General features: G+C 37.1%; 1 protein-coding gene across 2 annotated transcripts in view; it reads right to left on the bottom strand.

Annotated features, from left to right (window-relative positions):
• Ptpmeg2 (Protein tyrosine phosphatase Meg2) overlaps nucleotides 1-23,486 on the bottom strand; it is a 125,877-nt gene that overhangs the window by 88,541 nt on the left and 13,850 nt on the right. For both annotated transcript variants that reach the window (XM_081734114.1, XM_081734113.1), the window contains exons 3-4: nucleotides 13,001-13,090; nucleotides 8,437-8,577 (exon numbers count right to left, since the gene is read on the bottom strand). In XM_081734114.1, coding sequence (XP_081590240.1) covers nucleotides 8,437-8,577; nucleotides 13,001-13,090 — 231 coding nt within the window. The remainder of the gene's footprint in view (nucleotides 1-8,436; nucleotides 8,578-13,000; nucleotides 13,091-23,486) is intronic.

Here is a 23,486-nt window from a genome sequence, read left to right as displayed (position 1 = left end):
CCGGTTTCTAAGGTCCGGTTCTGAAAACCGGATCTCCAAGAACCGGTTCCTCGCGGAACTGGAACTTTGTGGCCATCCCTAGTCTGAAACTCGCGCCCACGTGCTCAGCGAAGGCTGATGCTACATGTAAAAAAAAAAAATATCTTTGCCCTCCGAGGCCTTGTTTCGGAGGAAATCCCTGTAAATATACGACGATGTGCCAACGTCGCATAATACACAATAAAATACGTCTAACAGAGAAAACTTACTACTGTTTGGCGCGGAGAAGGGGTAGCGTGTGTGACTGGCAACCAGGCGATCCGTGTTCATGTCTCACCAAGAGCTCCTTATTTTTTAACGGTGCAAAACATTGCTAAAGAAATAGAGTACAATGGCGTACCATGTGAATGTGTGAACGTGTTCAATTTGTACTATAAAGTGGACATACGGTTATAATGTTCTGACAGACATAACCAAGTTACGTATACATATACATGATATTCGCATTTCCCGAATGCCAAGCGACCAGGAGATCCACCTCCAATGTCAATGAACGCCCTTACACCTATACGGATACCGTACGCACCTTTGCTGCGGAAGACCCGGGTTCAATTTCCAGTGGTAACTCATGTGGTTCGGATCGCATGTTACACTGTAGGTCCACGTATGATATAGCCTCGGTGCTCAACGAAACGCTATACTCAAAATCAACCAACCTATTGAGTGTGAGCATCGTTCTAATTTCGATATTAACACGCTCACACCACTTGATTTCATTGTTCCCCTTCGCATTTATCTTGCAATAATGTTTTGCACCATAAAATAAATGTTTCATTGTTTCCCTTCTCATTTAGCTTGCAATAATGTTTTGCACCATAAAATAAATAGATAAAATGAAAAAAGTGGCCGGCTGGTGGTCACACACGGCAAACAGTGGTAAATGCTTTGTTAAAGAGTTATCGTGTTATGTGCTATGCGGTACTGCTACATCGCCTTATCTTTCCTTACCGGGCCCTACAATTGAAACACGACCTAGATGTCAAAGGTCATATTATATTTTCGTGTTCATTTTCAGGTAGCATCACCTCCGCTAAGCATAGCGCGAGTTTTAAACAATATATATTACTGATTCTTCACTTATTAATATCGTTCATTATTTCCTTCGTTTATTAATATTTTCAACTATTCTGGATACACGTAAATATACTCTATTTACTTCGTGGAGTTCCCTCGTTGCTAAGCGATTAGCGTACGCATCTTTGGCGTGGGAAATTCGGGTTCAATTCCCAGCGGGAGCTTATCTGGTTCGGATGCCACGTTAACCTATTGGTCCATGTCTCATTATAGCCTCGCTGCTGAAAAGGTGTAGCGGCCGACCTGAGGCGCCTTCGGGCCGACCTAATTTTTTTCTTTTCTTACTGTTATTAAATTCATAATTACTATTTAAAAACCTTTTAATTGCTTTATTGCCATGTAATTATTGCAGGTATTAGTCAATGTTAAATTTCTCTCTTTATATTTTGTTCTTTCTGTGGAATAACTAAGCCAGACGAATACTTAAAGTTAGCTATTGTCTCGTAAGAGGAAACTCATATCTTTTTCTCCCCTCTTTGCATCTTGAGAAACAGATCTGAATTGGTAACCTATAACCTTCGATTCGCTGCACGTGCAAGGGAATATCTAACCCTTGTGTCTTATCTGAGAGTCTGATGTTATTTTCTGAATACTCTCATTGTCCTCTGTTTAAGCCCAGATGTTCTCAAAAACATGGTAGACGTATAATTAACATTTTGGCGCCGAAGTTGACACTTCGAAAATACTAAATATGTCTATTTTGACACCGTATAAAATAAGTGTCTTGGGAACACTTGTATTTTTGGTATCATTGTGAAACGATTAAGAAACCTGTAAAATCTGGATAAAGCTTGATTTTCTTTGTAATATCAAATTAACCTTTGACTTTTAATTTGGATATTATGTACCAGATGACGCTAAAGCCTTATACTGTTTGTAATAACGCGCATGCGTGACTATTCTAGTTAACACCCTAAATAGTCGTTTAGATTATCAATACCCAATCTAAACGTAAAGACTAATTTCATTGCACACGAGTATCCGCCCTTTTTGGGAAGATACCACCCTACTATACTCCCACGTACGTAACGTGTGAATAAACTCCCTGAATACAAAATAGCTGTACAAGCTGTTCTCAGGGGGAAATCATTGTGTGTCTACGAGGCACGAGCTTCGTGCTCGTCGCCGGGGGCTCCGGCCCACTCTTCGGGCTCAGGCTTCTGTCCTTCGCCCGCCGGACTTGCGTTTCTTCTCTGACTTTGTTAGAGTCATAGAGAGAAGAACTTAGTGCATTACCAGAGTGTGTTATTACACTGTGTTAGTGGAGAACTCCGTCATCTCCGTTCTCCTACCAAGGACCATCTCTGTTTTCATTTCGTGTGTGCAATACAGCAAGAACTTTGTTACTGTGCTGAACGTTGTTTCTAGTAAGTTTACTACTACTACTTGCAGGCAGTCGTAATTCAATCTCTTCATTGAACTGCCCTTGTTTCTCTTTTATCATTGGTCATATTCTGACCCCTCTCAAGTTTCACGCATACGCCACTAGACTTGTGCGTCATCTAAAATTATCTCTGATGTATAACAACTTATTGCTTAACAACTCTTCTGCGCTGTACAAAAGCAACTTACAATAAAACTCATACTACTTCTAACTCGGCGTTACAGTCATTTAAAACGCCTATCTAAAGTTTTCAAAGTACGACCTCACCTACTCATATTCTCTCAGAAAGTTCCTCCGAAGAAGCCGTTCGTCGAAGTCATTATTATCACATCTCTTTCATTCTCTGGTTCCTACGTGAACCACTACACCAGTCACGCCTGTTGAGTGAACCATCACCCTTCTGTGTGTGTTCTGCGACTTCAGTACCATTCCTGCATTCGCCGTGAGAATTCCGATTGGAGAAAGGAATTCATCCTCCGTAGGCAGTGGAAGCATCCTGTTGGTTTTACCGCTCGAACCAATACAGACATCTTCTGGGAATTCTTGGTCGCAACGAACATCTTGTTACCACGCTAAGCTCAACTGGACTTATACAGGACTCGACGATATCTCCAGAGGCCACTTGGAACTCTTTCATCTGTGTAGGTGTTCAATTGCGAGGTGAGTGATTTAAGTTGTTTTAGTGATCTTAATTGTGCATCTTGATTCCTCGCATCGACTCAGAATCACGTCTACTTCTTTGCACCCTATATCCGATTTCAGTGTTTGTGTAAAGTGATTCTACAACTAAGGTTGTTAGCGATAACTATCTCTTCCACTTTATTGTTTTATCGATTAAATTGTTATTAGGCTGAATTATTTTAGTATAGCCAAGCCTGACCTTGTCTTGTGAAGTTTATGTATTTGAGGTCCATTAAGTGTGTTAATAATCCTGCCTCCATTGCATTAGCTTTATTTTTAATTCATTGTTGTATAATACGTGCCTAATTATTAAGTTGTCGTCCCGCTACAAATATTTATTTCTTTGCACGAGTCCTAGTGTCTATTATTTTGGTATGCTAATTAATCTCGTTGTTATGTGGGCTTCACGTTAACTAGTGACCCCCTTTGGAGCCGCCACTGCCCTAAAGTGCTGGCAATTACCTGCGGGACATTCACGGATTAAGGCTCCCTTATAATCTCGTAAACTCGTGTTTAAGCTTTGTAATTAATTATTGTCATACCTAGGCACTCATCCTGTTCTCTCTCTCCCTATCAAATCACCTTGCCGACAGCCTTGTTAGTCGGACATTGTTTGAACAGGACGGACCTCCTCCCTACCGTACTAATAAATTGCAGAGCCCCATAGACTGCTCAGCTCCATTACATTTTTAATGTCAGGCAACCCTTTAAGTCAGAGATATTCTTGAGACCTTTCGTGGTCCTTTATTAATTATTCTGTTAGTTTGATTTCGGCTACCTTTGGTAGAGATATTGTCGCTAATAATCTCTTTTTATGTTCGTGACCTGTGGTGGGACTCCCTCACCAGTGGCCGCAAAAGTTCTGATCGCCTCCTGCCACCGGCCCCGACAAAGGACACAAAACTCAAAATGACATGAAATCTATTTTACTTCGCAGAAAACTATTACAATTCTAAAATACTTTTCTTTTTACAGGTGTCAACAACTTAGATTCCGCAGGAGACGTAGAAATGCTAAACAACTTCTTAATAATGCCATTAGTCCTAAGTAAGAATTACTACAACTTTTTTAAATATCTGTATTACATTAGTTAGTTCCATTAAACTCCTGTTTTGTACTACGATCTCTACTGAAATCGCTTTATACTATAAGAATACATTCCAGCATACTAGTAACTAAGGAATGATATATTACTTCACTGACGGCTAATTTTAACTAGTAGTACTTCAGAATATTATAATTACATATACAAACTTACAAGTGACTTGTGATTAGAGGGAGGAGAGATCCATTCCCTGAATCAATAAGGTCTTCTTCAATGCCACTGCATTTTACTAATCGATACCAATCAAACACAAATCTTAACTCAAGACAGAAATCATATGGGTTACTTTGCTCGGCGTTCCTACTTCTTATTTACTCCCTGTGGCTATTTATCTTCCACTTTTATACTGTAACGCAAGTTACTTGATATTTCGACGCTTATCATTTAAGTTCAAGTCTTGAGAACTATTTATAATACAAATTCTAAAATTCTAACTGTTTTATTAAAACGTCGTCTTTACAATAAGGTTGTGTCCATGATCTATATTTTTTTCTTCAATTTATTTCTTACAATGATTTCTTTCTCTTATATGGCACGATCAATATTCACATCGTCAGTCACTTATGTTGTCGAATTATTTAGTGCAGATAACGGATATGTATGTATTAAATAATTACAACATAAAAGTAATACTTGAACTGAAACAAATGATAAAATTACAAATAATAATGAAGTAACAAACAACGAAGTCTGCAATTCGATGGCGAGAGCTGACGAAGCATTACAGTTTTACCCGTCAAGGAATAAAAAATTTGTCTTCAGGTATTTTAATTTTATTAATCATCTACATAAGGTTCATTAGTCGTCCGTATAAGTTTTTACTTTCTTTAATCCAAGACATAAGCGTAAGATCCTTCATCATTTTGCGTAGCTTCATCAGGACAAGACTAGTTGCTTAATAATCTTAACCATCTGCCGACCTCTCTGCCTTCATGTACACCATCGTAGAAATGTAGTTTGAGGGAGTTCAGAATTTTGACATTAGCATTGTTTCTGAACATCTTCATGGCGACGAAGAGTCCTATAATTAACAATTCTAGTTGTCGCTGAGTTCTTTTCAATGAATGATTTTTCTTTCCAACAGCAAGTCTTGCATTAACGTTAATTTAAATTCAATTAAAAGAACATTTCCCAGAACTTTTCCATTAGCTGCCATCGAACAAACACCGTAACAGATAACATAAATACAGAATTTAACAGAGCCCGAACAATGTTCCAAGAGACTCCATGGAAATATCTCTCGTATCCGAGACAGCTTCCTTTCCTCCAGACTTCCGTCCGAGATACAATGATGCAATTGATGTGATACCTCTAGATCCTTCTTATCCCTTTAGGATCAATCAGTTTATCTTTTATATTCTTATTACTGGACTTCTCCATTATACACACACTTTCTTGCGAGCTTTCCTTCTCTTCCAAACTAAGTTTACTTTCTCCATTTCGCATAAAAACTTGCTTCTTTCTTTTCACAATATCGCTCTCAACTACTACTTTCCTATTTTCATATCTGGCTGTGACCCCTTCATTTCATCAATACATTACTCTCTTTCGGGGGCGGTATGTCGACCAATTCGATATCATTATCAACTTCTCGCAGATGGGTGAATTCTCCAATAACTCACGTTGTGACCTTCTTGTATCTCTATTCCACCTTTTCCGACGTACCAGTTTCCCTATTCGTTTCACCTTCCTTTACTTGTTGATGCATTAATCGAGCAATTACTTTACTTTGAATTGAGATAAATTTACATTTCCAACGCTTCGTATCAAACCTGTTCCGATGACAAAAATGTATTTTCTTCCATATATTCTACGGTTACCTTTCCTTGGTCCCTTGGCCATGTTTTACTTCCCCATGGAAGTATTTCAGTTACGCAACTTCCGTGAGGTGTCATGAAGTCGTTTTCTTTCTGCACCATCCAATTCTTTCTTTCTTCATCTCGTATAGATGCGTTTGCAAGCATTTTTCCGTCACATCCTCTACGGTTTAAATACAACTTTTACTGTCATTCTCAGAGTTTATTCTGGTGATTCGATCTCGGAGTCACGATTCTCAATAAATGACTGAAATGTTCTCAATCTTTTCTCCTTCTTTCGTATCTCATCCTCACTCTCTCTCTATTGAAGATAAAACTGAATTCAGGTCGCGTAGGATTTCGTCCTTGCAATAGGATGTTATCTGTCATTTCTCTAACCGTTTCGAACACCTTTGCAGAAAATTGTCATGTTTATTGACGTTTATCCTGACCAGTGCTAACTCTTGTGTTATCTTCTTTACCATGTTAGTTGTGGTACTCTCGTTCTTCTTCCTCTCACTGCTTTTGTTTTCTTTTTTATTCTCTCCATCTTTATCGATTTCTTCTTTTCCTTCTATGTCCTTTGTGTTATTTCCATCAGGACTCTGGTCCTTCTCTTCGGCTACACCTTTCATAAGGCCATCGTCTTGGACTCGAAGATCATCTGCGGTCTTCTGATAATCACTTTCTCATGGTCGGACTCGTTTATATATATACATATATTTCAGGCACTGTTAATCTCCAATTTACACACAGCGGAAGTGACATCAACTGTCACACCAGTCGCACGTGATAGCCTCACTAAATAACATCTTTCGTTTCGTAGCTTTGTGTGATAACAATCTCGTTACATTTGCATTAAATATTCTTTACCTCTTTTCGAGATATTTTATTTTCATTAAATTGGTTCGGAAAGTTTATTCTTCTTTCCCGAACTGGGCACTCGGAGTATCTTTCAAATATAGCTACCTCAATATTAATAACTACAAATCATAGAGCTCTATCTGCTGATATTAACATATAAACTTACCTTCCATCTATTTCATTCATTATCTTCACTAAAAATTCTTCTTCTTCACTCCCACAACACAAATAAATCAGTAAATTAATGCATGCTACACCTTCAACTGATTTTAAATCGTACATTGAGCAAAGTCGCCAATCATACCCCCTATATTCGTGTTTGGTGCATCAGAATTTCTCGGTATCATAAAATAATCCTCAATAGTCAAAAATTTGTTCGATTCAACTTTATATACTTCTAGATTCAACTTGTAATTCTGTTGCTGGAATTGGAAGATCTTATCCAGCGCCTATTCAGCTCACACCTTCGTAATGGGAGCACAATGCCGCAATGGTAGAGTGCTTGTCTCTGGTGCGTGGAGACTCAGGTTCGATCTCCAGCGAAGTAAGTTTGTGGTGGACAACATTGTGTCCGTAAATTTTCTCGGGGTACTCACATTCCCTCCCACATTTTCATTTCACTGATTCTTCCACCGTCATCCACTTGGAACGGAATAAATCATCTGTCTCCCTTAGCCTAACGGACATGATCATAGGATGTCAAACTGAAAGATTTCATTTCACTCCCCCTTCGTAGAAAAATCGCCAATCGAGTCCATAGTGAAATATCCCACTCCAATAAAAGCTATATGGGTTCAGTATGTTGACTATCTGATTCCCATGCATACCAAGCACCGATAAGCAGGAGCTGTAGCAAGGTGTAGCGCAAAGTTAATTCTTAATTCGGCACAGCGTTCTTTACCCGTACGTCAAGATGACATTCGGTATAAGATCAATCAAAAAATGAAATGAAATCTTTCAGTTTTACGTCCCACGCTTATGCCGGTTAGGCTAAAGGAGACAAGTGATGATGATTAATGAATGAAATGGTGGAATGAAGACAGTGGGAGGAAACGGGAGAACCCCGAGAAAACCCACGCACACGGTGTTTGTCCACCACAAAGTTCACTTGGCGAGGGCTGGGATCGAACCCGGGACCCCAAGCACCAGAGGTGAACGCTCTACCACTGAGCCACAGCGGCCCCTAAGATCAATCAAAGACCCAGCAAAAGCCGCCACCTACAGCGATAACTGTGGGGAAGTCTGTATTTCTCCAGATTCATTGTGTACATACTAGCGGCTAGTGGATGTATGAATTTCACATCGCACGGCAGTTATCATCCGTGACTAACAATTAAGCGAGCACCTGAATATCGATTAAAACGTGATCTAAAATAAACTTTCGTCCTGCTGAAAATAAATTATCTGCACGCTTGTTTGCAGAAGTACCCAGCAGACAGGAAATTTCTGTACAATCATAGATAAAAATAAAATAAAATAAAAACTTTACTTACCTTTAATAACGTAAGAATCTTTTGGCTTAAGTCATAATCAAAGTTTGAATACTTTGAGTCTGTCATGTCATAGATAAACACTAGACCACTCTTCTGAGTATCTACACTCTCCAGAGCAACGTCCAATTGATACACAACACCCTGAAACAGGAAAGAGTAAATTATTTAATGATGACTGCTAAACTAGATTCAACTATTTCCATATAATGTAATGTATTGAATAGTGTCATAGAGGAACTCAACAGTTTCGAATCGAATTTTGGAATCAGACTTTGGTCTGTGTACTTCTAATAATGAATACACTGCGTATGATACATTAATCTTTCTCAGTGTATTCTCACATTTCTTAATATTTTACCACTGCACATATTATTTCATCTCTTTTTCTTATTCTCTGAGAAATTATTTACTCCAGTTCACAGTTGAAATATAACAAAACTTCTGAATGAACCCATGGAATATCATGATAACTGGAGTACACAGGTAACAGAAATCTAAATTAAACACAGCAAGTCAAACAAAAGATATACCGTATTTAATCTAATATCAGCGCCCCTAAAATATTAAGTTATTATACAGATGCATATATCAGCATAAGATCACTAAAACATTCACGCAGCTACCAAATCAACGGCTCATGATTGGTTGTAAAACCAGTGACTTGTTAAAAGTATCTCTTCAGATAGTTACAGACAGTACCTCTATACATTCTGAAAAATACTGTGCTTGAACTTACAGGCAATGACATAAATTCAAAGAATTACGCAACTGAAAATATAACTTTACTTTATCAAATCAATGTTACTTTTTCATTCTTCTTTCTTACTTTCATACAAAAAAAAAATAAGCGTTATATCAAACAACTCATTTCTCTTCCCTCCCCTGTCACGTCAATTCTATTGTTTGATATGTATATTGTCTAAAAACGTATTATGCGCTTATAAACGTTCCTCAAAGGTTTAACCCTATATTAAAAATAAGGTGGGGGTGACGTTCATATTCGAGTAAATACAGTAATAAAAAAGACACAACTTGAAAAACGTAAAAGATGAAAATATGAATAAATATTATTGATACCAATGTTCTCCCAAGCCTTCGGCTCGTCTTTCCTGCTCGTTGGCGACATCTCTTAGCGTCAGGAAGAGGCATCATAGCTAATAATTATTAGCTGATTATAAACTACTAGGAATTAGCATCATTAACAATTTGTGCTTTTATAATAAGAATTTAGAATATATAAATATTTTCGCCTAAATGTTTATGCAGTGATTGAAGACTGATTCGTCTTGCTTTTATAATTAGCGTTTTTTTCTTTTAATTATTAGTCCTCACCTTATTTACTTTCTTTCTGTTTGTGGGTCGATATATACAAAGCTGTGATGAGCACACACAATATATTCCGTGTACGTTACTGACGCAAAAAAGACGCGTACGTAAAAATGAAGATAATTATACAATCGAAAGAACGTACAAAGTGCAATAATTATTGCTTGCAGTGCAATACAACATTTGTACTGTACAGGCTAGACGCGTGACTATTATTTTAAAACGCCTGAAAGTGGTCCAAAAAATGAAAAATGAAATCAACTTTTACGCACCACCGTTATGCCGGCTAGGCTAAACGAGACTGTATTGATGAGAAATGAATGAAAATGGTGGAATGAAGTGGGAGGAAACGGAAGAACCCGAGAAAAATCACGCACACGGTGTTTTATCCACCACAAAGTTCACTTGATGCGAGCTGGAATCGAACCAAGGACCCCATGCACCAGAGGTGAACGCTCTACTACTGAGCCACCGCGGCCCCTGAAAGTTATCCAAATCTGGGTATGAAAAGAAATAGAGGAAGGTAGATAGGAGAACGAGTGACCTGAGATAGTGTTACCGACAGTTTGGGAGAGGAAAGCAATAGCGGAGATTTAAAGAAACTGTCTGGAACATTTTTCTTAACTAAATGATATGACTAACCTTGAAGAGCTGAAGTTTTTAACCCAGTGAAAGTTTCAAGAACCACTGCTGCTCTCATTTTCAGTCGCTTCAAGTACATGAAAATCGATTAATTCACTGAACTCGCACACTTACTTGTCCATAACTAACATTATATAAACTGTAAATCATGACATGTTGACCAACTAACAATCTAATCAGTCAATTGTATCGAAAACAACAACATCAAAAGGACTAAATAAACGAAATACAAAACTTGTACTTCATCAACTCGGTGCAATTGAGTGAAATTGTTGTCAATTGGCTAATTTATCATGATTTACAATTTATTTACTCTAAGTTATAGACAAATAAATGTGCCGGTTCAGTGAATTAGTCGGTCTTTCTACTTGCCGCAACCAAGAATGAGAGATGTTTCTTGAAACGATTTCACTGAGATAAATACCTTGGCATTGTAAGGTTAGTCATATCATTTACAAAGGAGATTGGTAAAGAAGAAAAGAAATTGTTTAAAATATTATGTCAAAATTAAAACATCAGCAGAAGACCACAGTGCATGGAAGATTATAAGAACGTGGCAAGAGATGACAGTGATCTTATTCTACATCTCTAAACTCAATATCTATAACAACAATGCTTTTCAACAAACACAGTACACGGATTACACTTCAGATATTCATAGAAATATTATATTTATTTACATCACTTGTTTCTTAATTACAACCGACAATCACTCAAAGTTACCGTATTTCCCCGAAAATAAGGCCTAACAAGAAAGTAAGTCCTAGCATAATTTTTCAGATTGCTAGTTACATAAGCTCTACTTCCTAAAATATGTGCCAGTAGTTAGTTATAGGGATCGAAAGGAATTGTTTTATACACCTTTTCTATATAAAGTTACAACAAGGACGAGTCATACGTTTGCAACATTCTGACACAGAACATACAGCACAATGAAAGAAATGAAAAGGAAATCTTTCAGTTTTACGTCCCGCAGTTATGCCGCCTAGGCTAAAGGAAACAGTAATGAGAAATGAATGAAATGATGAAATGAAGACAGTGGGAGGAAACGGAAGAACCTCGAGAAAACCCACGCATGGTGTATGTCCATCACAAAGTTAACTTGGCGCGAGCTGGAGTACAATGAAAGAATGTTACCATTACATCCTCTCGTGTTGAACTGTCTGCAGCCACCTTCTTGCCAGTTTCCAGATTCCACGTCGATACCACGTCTTATCCTGAGAAGCAAAAAAGTCAATCACTGCTGTTTCCACTTCCTGCTAGTTGGAAATGTGCCATTGATTGAAACAGGTAGTAAACCGAAGAGACAAGGTCAGGACTGTATCATAGGTGTGGCATGAGTTCGATGCCATCAAGTCCTTAACTTTTTGTTGTGATTTTCCAGCCGAGTGTGGTTTTTCGTTATCCTGTTGCAACAGAATGTGGTTTTGATTTACCAATACAGGATATTTTTCCGTAGTGCAGCATACATCCACTCTAACTGTTCGGAATAAAGATCGGGATTGATGGTACAACCGTTAGGAACGAACTCAAAGTGAATTACCCCTCGTAGTACCACCACACACAGAGTATAACTCTGTTTGACGACCGGTTCCGGAAGTTGGTCTTTGATCAACCACTGTTTTTGCACATTTGAGTTTAGGAAAAACACTGACTTTCCGTTGCGTGTAACAATCCGCTTCAGGAAACACACACCACGCGGATTTTGAAGCAGTTATCTGCGCATATCACTCTCCTCCGGGCCTGAGTTGGGGCCAACTTATGTGATACAATGCGGTAATTTCTGATGCTTTTCCTCAGTCCGTGAAGGTGACGCACTACAGTTGACTAGGACATCCCAAGTTGTTTTGACAATCGCCTGCACTGGCGCATGGATTTTCCTAAAGAAGGTGTAGTATGGGTGGCCAGACCTGGGCTGGTTTTCGAAATTTTTACAACTTGCACGAAATTTCTCAAACCAATGAGTTGCTGTGCTGTGGTTCACTGCACCTTCCCCTTTTGTATGGCAAATGTTTTGAGTCGCTGTCGCAGCGTTATGCCCAAGTTCGAACTCATACAGTAACAATTGACATATCACACGTTGTTGACCACTCATCGTCACTGCCACTAAAAACTGACTGAAGATACTGATGGAGTGGCGGCCTTCGTGTTAAATAGTCCGTTTACCACACTACCTCTTGGACCAGTTTAACTCTGTATCATACCTACGGTCGATCACAACATATACAGGCGCCTGGTGTTTGGACTGTGGAAATATTGTTAGACTTCTGACTTACCTTTACAGAATGTTGCGTTTTTTATCTATAGGTTAGTTTTCGCTACATTTTTAAAATAAATTAATATTGTTATTATCCCAATAAACTTCTCATCATAAACTACAGTAACGCATTCTGTCAACTATTTACACTTCCGTGTTGAGTAGCACGGAAAGTCCTGAAAATAATGTCTTTTGGTTAAAAATAATAATAATAATAATAATAATAATAATAATAATAATAATAATAATAATAATAATATAACGTATGATCTTATTTGCGGTGGAATTCGGTATATTTACAGAATGCAACATTTTGAAGACACTAAGGTTTAAGCTCACCTGTAGGGTGGTTTGGTGCGATGTTAGATGAGGCATGTGCAAACGAGCTGTGAACACTGCAATTGCGGCACCTGACGCATCACGTGTTGGCTGTAAAGAAAAATAAACATACCACATGCAGTGAAAAATGAAAATCAAACAAAACTCAAGAAAAGCCTTAAATAACGAGCAAAAGGGTTTTCAAAACTCAGACACTGGTAACTATTTAATTCTTTATTACAATGATTCTTTCGACCGCTTGTTTGGATAAATACTAGCACAAACATTATAAGTTCTTCAACCACTTCTGCAAGGAATAAGGTAACCAAAAGAAAAATACAACAGAAAACATCATCTTCAATGCAATATTATTAGGTTCCAAACCGAAAATTAGTACTCGCTATCCAACTCATTCGTCCTAGGCAGAACCGTGTTCCCTCTTGATTATGTGGTTATAGAATGTGGTTATCATTCCCTCTTGATTATGTGGTTATGTGATTATTTGGTGGAATACTCCTGCGAGGGTTCATGTGGTTCGGATCCCACATTAACTTGTAGTCCATGTTTCATACAGTCTCGCTGCTGAAAGGGATGTTAAATCCAATTAACCAATCCATTTAACGTCCAAGTTTCAATTATATATATATATATAAATGAAATCTTTGTTTTACGTCCCACGGTTACACCGGTTAGGCTAAAGGAGACGGTGATGATGAGAGATGAGTGAAATGGTGGAATGAAGAAAGTGGGAGGAAACGGGAGAACCCCGAGAAAACTCACGAGCACGGTGTTTGTCCACCACAAAGTCCACACGGCGCGAGCATATATACGAGGTGAATACAAAACAGTCCAAAAAGATTCTGAATTTATATTTCACTAACGGAAGTCGTTGTAGTACATTGGTTAATGTTGTTTACAAGTATCATCTCTCCCCTCCGTCCTCCCTTCTCTTTATGAAGTCTGAACCTTGGCAGTTCTGAGTGAGATGTCATTTCATTAACACATGTAACAATGTTGTGTCGGAAAATGGCTACTATGAAAGTGAAACAAAGGTTTAACATCAGGTTTCTTTTGAAACTTAAAAGAATCGTCAACTGAAATATTCCACATGCTGACAGAGGCATATAGTGACACTTCTATTGCCAGAGCCCAAGTCTTGCAGTGACATAAAAAAATTCTCGGAGAGGAGGGAAAATGTTGAAAACAATGAACGTTCAGGAGATTGCGGTCTTTAGTTACTGAGTCAAACATAAGTAGAGTAAGCGACATGATCAGAAGTGCCTGAAAACTGAGTATCTATGCAATGGCTGAACTAGTGAACTTGGGTAGAAAATCTGTTCGGCGGATTATTACAAAAGAGTTAAAATGAGAAGAATCTATGCTCATGTTGAGGTGAAAAAGTCTCTACCAACAACACAGTGCAGTCAATTGTGCGGACATGTTCCAATGCATCGAAAGTGAACTAGTCTTATTAGAAACTGTAATCACCGCCCTCACCAAGCAAGTACGCACATGTCACGCTCAAAATTTGAGGCAATGCTGCTGTGTTCTTTTACATTCAAGGAATTGTAATGTTTCAGTGACTTCTTACTGGGAAACCTTAGTAAATCATCCTTACTAAATTGAGATTTTGATCAGACTTCACAAGAATGTTACAAGAGAACTCCACTGTGGAAAAACGTATGAATCTGTAACGGCCCGTAAGGTTTTGTCTATCAGGTAACTTTTGGCGCGTAAAAAAATTACTGACGCGAAACTCCCACCTACTCGCCGGATCTGGCATCATGTCATTTTTTTCTTTCCCCGAGGATAAAGTTTGACCTGAACGAAACGCGTTTTGTCTCAGTTGCAGAAGTCAAGTTGAAAATAGCTTACCTCTATGTGAACTCACGGAAAATTACTTCCTGTATTGTTAGCAACGTTAGCAGCATCATATGCAGAAGTGTGAGAATGACGAAGGCGACTATTTTGAAGACGAGATGACCACACTCGGCAATAATTCACTAAGTACCAGAACTTATGAATCCAGTACCGTTTTTAGTGTCACACCTCGTATATACACCTCTCAATATACGTATAGTATTTCGCAATACCTTTTTGAAGAGGATCTATTAGTTTTCTTTACGAATACAAAAATGTCAATGTACTGGTAAAACGAACATCAGAAATATTATCAATATACCTTTATTTCATTAACGAATTTAAATTTAATAAAACCCTTATTTACGGAAGAATTTGCAGTTTTGTGTCTCCTGCTACTCTCTGCTAGTTAAAGAGGGTGATCAGTTAGAAATGACTGATAATGGATTAATTATCAAAACTAGTTCTTTTTACGTGATTTCATTTAAATTAGATATCTAAGTGGAAAACTAGACAATTTACATAATAATCAGAAAACATTATTTTAGAAGATATCTTGTAAAGTTACAACCAGTATTCAACGTAGAGGGGGAGGAGAGAGAAGGAATCAGCCTTTTGCAAATATTATCAATATAATAATTCGGTATTGCTACCTTGTGATGCTTTTCAAGGGCTGAAAATTATTTAAGCACTTTTATGAAAAAGAATTTCACTGCAAAAATTATCTGAACTATATGCCCAGAAATTTATTACTGGGATAAGATCACACTTCCTATACACAGATACAGGTAATACACAAATATTCCAGTCTTAAAGGAAAATAAACACAAATTTTAAAAATAATGCTTTAAAAGCTTCTAATTTCGATATCCTACCGATAAACAATGTAAATAAGATATATTAATATAGACCACGTTAATTTTCTTGATGTTGATTAGGACAAATCACTGATTTCCACGTATACCTAAACAAAGATTACTACACTGTATCTCTTAAGTCTCATCTTAATACAAAACAAGAAATTCTCAAATGCATGTATGATATCTACCTGAACATTGTGTGATCCTGAAGTACGCTCAAAAATTCTCTATAAAAGTTCTGTTTGTTTGTCTAGTTGGAGTTTAGCGTGTCTTCTCAGAACTGAAGCAATATGAGACGTGGACCTATATTTAAAGTTGAATCCGAACACCGTAATGCGTTCAAATATTTTAATACTCTCCCATCAAGAATCGAACTCAGGGTCACGTGCACCAAATACACACACGCTAGCCACAAAGCCACCGGGTCGGCTATAAATGTTTCGATCCTCAATGAATTGTAATACCTCACATTCTTGAATTTTATTTCTTTCTCTAGTAAAATTGGCCAACTTAATCGAAAAAAGAAAATAAGTTACTAGAGGCGGGTAATCGTCCTAATTTACCCCCTGAATCTTTTCAATCGTTATTTCATTCTGTAATATTAGTTTCCACATAAAAAAATAAATTACTTAATGCAAATGATTCAGTTGGTTTCAACAAAAAGCACACACACACACACACACAGGAGTGATGCTGAAATATAGGCAGTGCTATGGATTTCCATTCCCTTCAACTATAGTAACTTTTCACACTATATATATATATATATGCTTTATTTTTTGGATCGATGAAATTAAAAAGGGAGAGGCAAGCATCATATAGAGTTTCTACTTGGATTACAGTACTCGAGGGAAAGAGTTCAGCACTGTCCAATTAATATATCTTTCCTAAACTAGATATGCTGTGCTTACTAAATATTAAGCGGAATATTTAATGTAAAGGGGTTTGCAAGCGTAAAACAGGCACATGCAAAAAAAAAAAAAGTTTTGGTACTAAACTGAAAGGGTTGTGCAATCTTACTGACTGCAAGCAATACAAACTGTGCTGCTGCCGAATATATCATATATATATACTTTAATTATCCTCTGTCCATGTTAATTCCTTTCTGGCAATCTACAAGAAATCGAATAAAACATCAGTAAGGTTTATATATAATTATATATGCTTTATTTTACGTTATTAAGAGAAATATTTATATTGGGTACGCATTTACAGAAAGAAAGAAAAAAACTAGATACAATCTCTAAATGTACTGCATATTTAAGTAATTAACAGCTAAGAAACTAAACCAAAAGTTAAAATTTGGAAGTCGGATGTTCGAAAGAATTACTCTTCTGGGTGCGATGCTGCAACCATGCAGTGAAAGTACGTTACAATTAACTTTGCGTTCTAAGACAGAATACTTTAGATAATTTATAATAACCAAATAAGACTGAAATAGACGTTTTTTCCCACGACACTCAATGGTACTACATTGTCATCACCAACTTACTTTCATTTCAAGTAACATACATACCCGATTTTTCATTTATATTTTTTGTGCCTCTACTATTAATACATGATGAAATCAGGTTCAACTAAAATGCAACATCAACCTTCACATCCTGGCACCTAATTTCAATTAAATCAGCAAAAAATGGAACGTTATATCTCGAGTTCGATACTATGGTGAACTTACCTGACTACTCACTTTATTTATGAATTTAAAAAAAAAAAAAAAAAACTGGGTATAAGAATTCTTTGAAAAAGGAATTACAATAGTACTAACTTCCACTGATTGGAAAAACTTGATGTTGGAGTTGTATTAGAAGAAATTCACGGGATCAAAGCCTTGTACCCATCTCTAAGTTAGTTCGCTACCACCAAAATAAAAACAATGAATTTTATTTAAGTGCAGAAGCCTATTTAAGTCATCTGAATTTTGCAGGCGAGAATAGACATTGCATTATAATTAAAGAAAGGTATGTCCTGTCTGTCTACCGTCTGTATTAACTTATTGCTTTGAGTGCTAAATTTTTTCTTGCAAGTTAACATAATTACCTTCACTCTAATTGTCAGTTACAATATGTTATATTTTTGACGTTTCAGAATTATCGCAACTACAGAAGTAACTAATCAGTTTCAAATATGATACCAATGAAGTAGAAGTAAATGGGAATGTTCTGAGAGAAGGAAAACCACACACTGTATATGAAAACATGTGCAACACAAAGCCACCCATTAACCAGGAACAAACTGCGCAACGGAGAAACGTGCTCTACCAATGTCTCACCGCGTTCTATCCCCAAAACATCTACAATTAAAACAGGACAAATACTAAGAGAAAATAACAAGGCAATGATTACAAAAGCACTAAATTATAATTAGTGCCTTCCAACTTTTCTAAAAAAAAAAATAAATAAATAAATAAATAAATAAATAAAAATAAAGAAAATAAAAATCTTGTAGTCAACTTTTCGTTGAGAAGTACCCAGCATTATCACGGACGATTGAATAAATGGGTATGGGAACGTTTGAAAGATAACTAAAACACAGCCATACACTTCTATGAAAAATTTGTTACCTAATATCCTCGTCTTATCGATATATAGGTGGTTTGATAAACGAGTTAAGGTTGGTGTAAAGGGACAAGTTTTGCCAATAGATGTCACCACAGTCTTCGTATGTCTCTCATGTATTTTTTACCTTTCACAAAAATTGACAATTTTTCTTACAAATTTTAACGTACAGACTTCAGAAGTTTTGGAGAAGGAACTTCATAACCTATCGAAGGCAACAATCCGTGCCGATTTCTTATTCAGAATTTTCTTCATTGTTGAAACAGTTATATTGTTAAAGGTTTGGATATCCCTTTCAACAAACAAGCCATTTCAACAATGAAGAAAATTTTAAATAAAAAATCGGCACGGATTGTTGCCTTCGATAGGTTATGAAGCCCCTTCTTTAAAAATCTGAAATCTCTAGGTTGAAATTTGTAAGAGAAATCGTGAATTTTCGTGAAAGGTAAAAAATACATGAGAGAGATACGAAGACTGTAGTGACATTTATCGGCAAAACTTGTCCCTTTAAACTAACCTTAAAGAAAAAAGTTGCGACGCTGAATGATCATTATCGAAATCCAATATCTATACAATCCGCCCATCTCGGAATTGATCCTTATTTACTTTTGATAAAAGGCTACGAACATCTTATTTTTAACAAAAGAAGATATTTTTACCTAGGAGCACTATAACCTTTTCCTTTCAATGTGGCTCCCAAAATGCTGACAATTTCATTATTCAAATTTATCTATTTTCTTCCCATGTATGTAAGTAATACGTTTTTCCTAACTAAAAAAAGCCTAACAACTGGAATTGTTATTCAATTAATTGAATGATTTTAAAATTACTCATCAAAAGGAACTTGAAAACAATACTATTAACCTACTTAATCATATTATATTCAAAGAGTATAGTATGTTTAATACGAAAATACATAATAGAAGTCTTAGCAGAACAAAAAATTATATACACGCTAAAACAGCAAAACAGCACACTACATATCACGCAAATATGGTTGTACGGAACAACATTTTAGGTATCTAAACTATGAAGCCAAAGTATATTTGAAGTCGAAATGATCTTTTACTTGACATCAGCAAGCACAATACAAATTCAGAAAGACTTCAAGAAATGAGTCCCACACTTAAAAATAATAATAATAATAACTAACGAAAAAGAAAACTTTGAATGGCATATTGAAAGAAAATAAGTGTAGATTTGCCCTCTATTTCCTTCCATCATAGACAAAGTTAAGGAAATTTTGCTCTCACGATCTTAATGCAGCTTAAATGTTATCAAGGAAGATAGACATGCAATTCACACGGTAAAGGATTTATTCACAAATCCTCTTAATTCATCAGACGTTTACGAATCTACGTATTGAAGCCACGAGTCAAACAATAGCATGATTTTAGTCTACCAAAATCAAGGATCACATTAAAGCCACTAAATACTGAGATTATCAATTTTAGGCTTCTCTAAATATGACACGTAACTGAAAATACACAGGTATAAAAAAAATCCTTAGCTGAAAATAAAGATTTATAAAGACAAAAATCAAGTTTAGAATTAGGAAAATAAAATTGAATTCCAAGATGGCCAGGTAATGTCATCCTGTCACTCACACCTTAATCGTAACAAACGAAAAGAAACATAAGAAACCCACACGGGAGATTGCCAAATATATTTCTGGACTTTCGGCATCTAAGGCCATTCTAATACGTCACGAATGAGGGATGATGTCCCTCAGCGAGCACACTACTCAGTGGGTTGGGAATATATGTTAGGTATCATACCGGCATTTTCCTGGTGTGAATGAGGAAAACCCAGCAAAAACCTCACTTAGAATGGCTTTCCTGTAGAGACCTGCACGGGCCGAAATTTCCGGCCCGAGCCCAATCCAGCCCGAATGTACGTAGGCCCGGCCCAGCCCGGGCCCGAAACGTTTTGGAGATTTTCGGCCCGGCCCGGCCCGATAAGTTTTTTAAAATTCTTGGCCCAAGCCCGGCCCGGGCCCGATAAATTTTCGAAGTTTCATTTTGTAACATTTTTCACGGGCACACTTCTTCAACGTTTGCCTTTATTCTAATTATCGTTTAACTAATGTCAATAATTATTAAAGAATTGCAATTAATCGGCCCCAGCCCGGCCCGACTTGAAGAGAAATCAGTATCGGCCCGCCCAGGACCGGCCCGGCCCAAAGAAATAATAGAGTCGGCCCGCCCTCGGGTCTCGGGCCAGGCCCGGCCCGTGCAGGTCTCTACTTTCCTGAAAAAGCTTGGACACTTTCAGACCGACTATTCACACCGGAAATAGAATGGGGGACTGTTCTGACAACATACATTTACAGAATGACGATATTAAGTAAGATTGCTTTCAATAGTTACTTCTTCAAAAATTCTATATCCCATTATAACCGTTGATTTTTTTTTTTTTTTTTTTTTTTTTTTTTTTTTTTATCTTTTCGTCCTTCATACAAGGTAAAGATTTTTCAATATGACCTCAGAATGTTACCCTGAGGCAGCCGGACCTTGGCTGATCTTCGAAATTTTTACAACCTGCACGAAATTTCTGAAACCAACGAGCTGTTGTGCTTGGTTCACTACAGCTTCCCCTTTCGTATGACAAATGTTTTGGGTTGCTGCTGCAGCGTTAAGCCCAAGTTCGAACTTATAGAGTAACAGTTCAAGTATCAGACGTTGTCGAGAACTCATCGTCACTGCCACAAAAAACCTGACTGAAGATACCGACGGAGTGGCGGCCATCGTGTTAAACAGTTGGCTTACCACACTACCTCTTGGGCCAGTTTAACCTTACACTTACGATCGATAATGGCAAATACCAGCGCCTATTGTTTGGATTGTGGCAGTATTGCACAACCTGTGTTGTGTACTACCTTATGTTACGTGGTGAACTTGCGGGATACGCCTTCGCTATGCTTTCTTGAAGGATGTAGAAAGCTAGCTTATAAATGGCATCACGTAGGCCAATCATCAAGTATACGTTAGGCAGATGTCAGCTTATGGATAAGGACAATTGTAGGCAAACGCCCAATGAGTGGGAACTCTCAGAAGGAAAGAAATTACGGGGTATATCAGGAACTATCATAAGGTAAATATTACTACTAAATAGGTAAAACCTCTTATTTGCATCCTTTTTTATTGTAATAACGATGTAATTATGCAGGACAAACTATATTCGCACAAGACATGGCATTTAATTTAATGTGTTTATAATCAATCAACTAAATCAGCATAGCAGCAACGCAAATTCCAAAGATAGCCGTCTCATAGTATATCTGATTACTGTTTTACAACGTAAATGCTCATGATTCTTCATATACTTTAACAAACGCAGAAATACTTATAAATTATTCTTCTTTCGTGCATAATATATAAACTTTGACGCGTACTACATATAGAATTATTATTTTCACTCTCGTGATCTATACAACATACTGACGATGATAACATTCGACGTTAATACAATTCCAGTATACATGACTACAATATATGGAGGTAAGGTTAATAAAGCTTCCTGATATCCTAGAATACGATGGTAAACAAATGAAGGATTAAGTAACTGAATTCTCTGTATTTCGGATCTACGATCTAGCAATGCACATACACTTCTACTTCACTTCCCTGTAATAGAAAACTTGATATTTTCGAACACAATCAAAACAAATAACGTATACAAAGCTCTTTCTCTATCTATGTTAATATCAACTATATCGACCACTTACTTAAAATAACACGAGTACTTTAACTCTAAAAAAAAAAACTGATAAATTATATTATGATTCTACATCGTTGAGCCAAAAATAATAATCTAAACATATTACAAAAAGAACCAAAATGGCATTAATTCCCGTCAATCACGCCAATAACTATCATGTCACCCCAGACATGCAAGGGTGCGCACATTGAAATTGATATGTGTCATCTCTGATGCACTGGACAAAGCAACGAACTGTAACGGATCCCACTTCTTTGTAACGTCGACGCTTTTCAGAGAGAAATCAGTATCCATTTACTCTTCTATATAACAAATAAGCACTGATTTAAGACATTTCATCGCTTAAGTTGTACAATAAATCATATCAACACGATACTGTAGTGAAGTACGTTGTGTTAAGTTAATCTTAATTTTTCAAGAGTAATTTAAAATAGTGATTACCAAGAAGAAATACATACGAATGCCTCTACGAACAAAATGTAAAACGAAAATAATTAAATAATTTACAATGGTTAATTTTTCAACAAAATAACTTTCAACAGCAAAAGGGAAAATACCAAAGTTGCAGAAATTTATGAAAAACTGTAAAGCTTTTCCAATACTAAATCAAATTGCACAGTGCAGTATTGCGCAGACCCTTTTTTTAAACCCTTTTTAACAGTACATTCTCATTATCATACATAGGACAATTCAACATTCTGACTTGTCATTTCACACAAAATAACTCAGCTCAAAAACATGGGTACAACAAGACACACTTCCAGAATCATTCACTTCAGGTGGGTTCCAAGGAAGTTATGCCTCAGTTGGAACTTACAATGGTTGTTTTGTGTTGACCTATACATATTGTAATAAAAGTCAGAATGGCAACCTTTTACCTAAATTAAATTTTAAAAAAGTTAATATAAGATAAGGCAATGTATTGCATAGAATTAAATGTGAATTATACAGGGTGTAACTTAGTTAACGTAACAGAAGTCGGGAGGTGATTCCTGACACCGAGGTAAGCAAAATAAAAGTACTACAAACATATAGCATATTGTGCAGATTGACAGAGTTAGCGAGGGCCGAAGGTGTGGGAACAGGAATTTTGAAGCGGTAGATATCGACTTGCAGAAAGACACAAACGTACATCTGTCAGCCAAATCACAGTTGTCCAAAGTGTCCGCCATGGACAGCAATGCATGCATGACAATGCCGGATCATGGCTTGGCGAACCTGTTCGAAGATACATTGGTCATGGTGAACAGTTGCATAGGCGTTATGAATACGCTGTTCCAAGTCGTTGACATCGTTCACAGAATAGCATACACTTTTCATGTGTACCCACAGATAAAAATCCAGTGGATTCAGGTCCACGGACCGGGCAGCCCAATGCACTGGACTGCCACGCCCGAGCAAACGTCTTCGGAAGTTGTATAACCATCGATAGACATTCACAAGGAAGTGTGCTGGAGCCCATCATGCATGTACCACATGTTGGACAAATCGCTAGGGAAACATTTTCCA

This window comes from Thermobia domestica, chromosome 12 (genome assembly GCF_964235325.1).
Source record: "Thermobia domestica chromosome 12, izTheDome1.hap1.1, whole genome shotgun sequence".
Classification (NCBI taxonomy): Eukaryota; Metazoa; Arthropoda; class Insecta; order Zygentoma; family Lepismatidae; genus Thermobia; species Thermobia domestica.
Note: the sequence above shows the minus strand (reverse complement) of the source record. Positions and strands in the feature narration are given on the sequence as shown.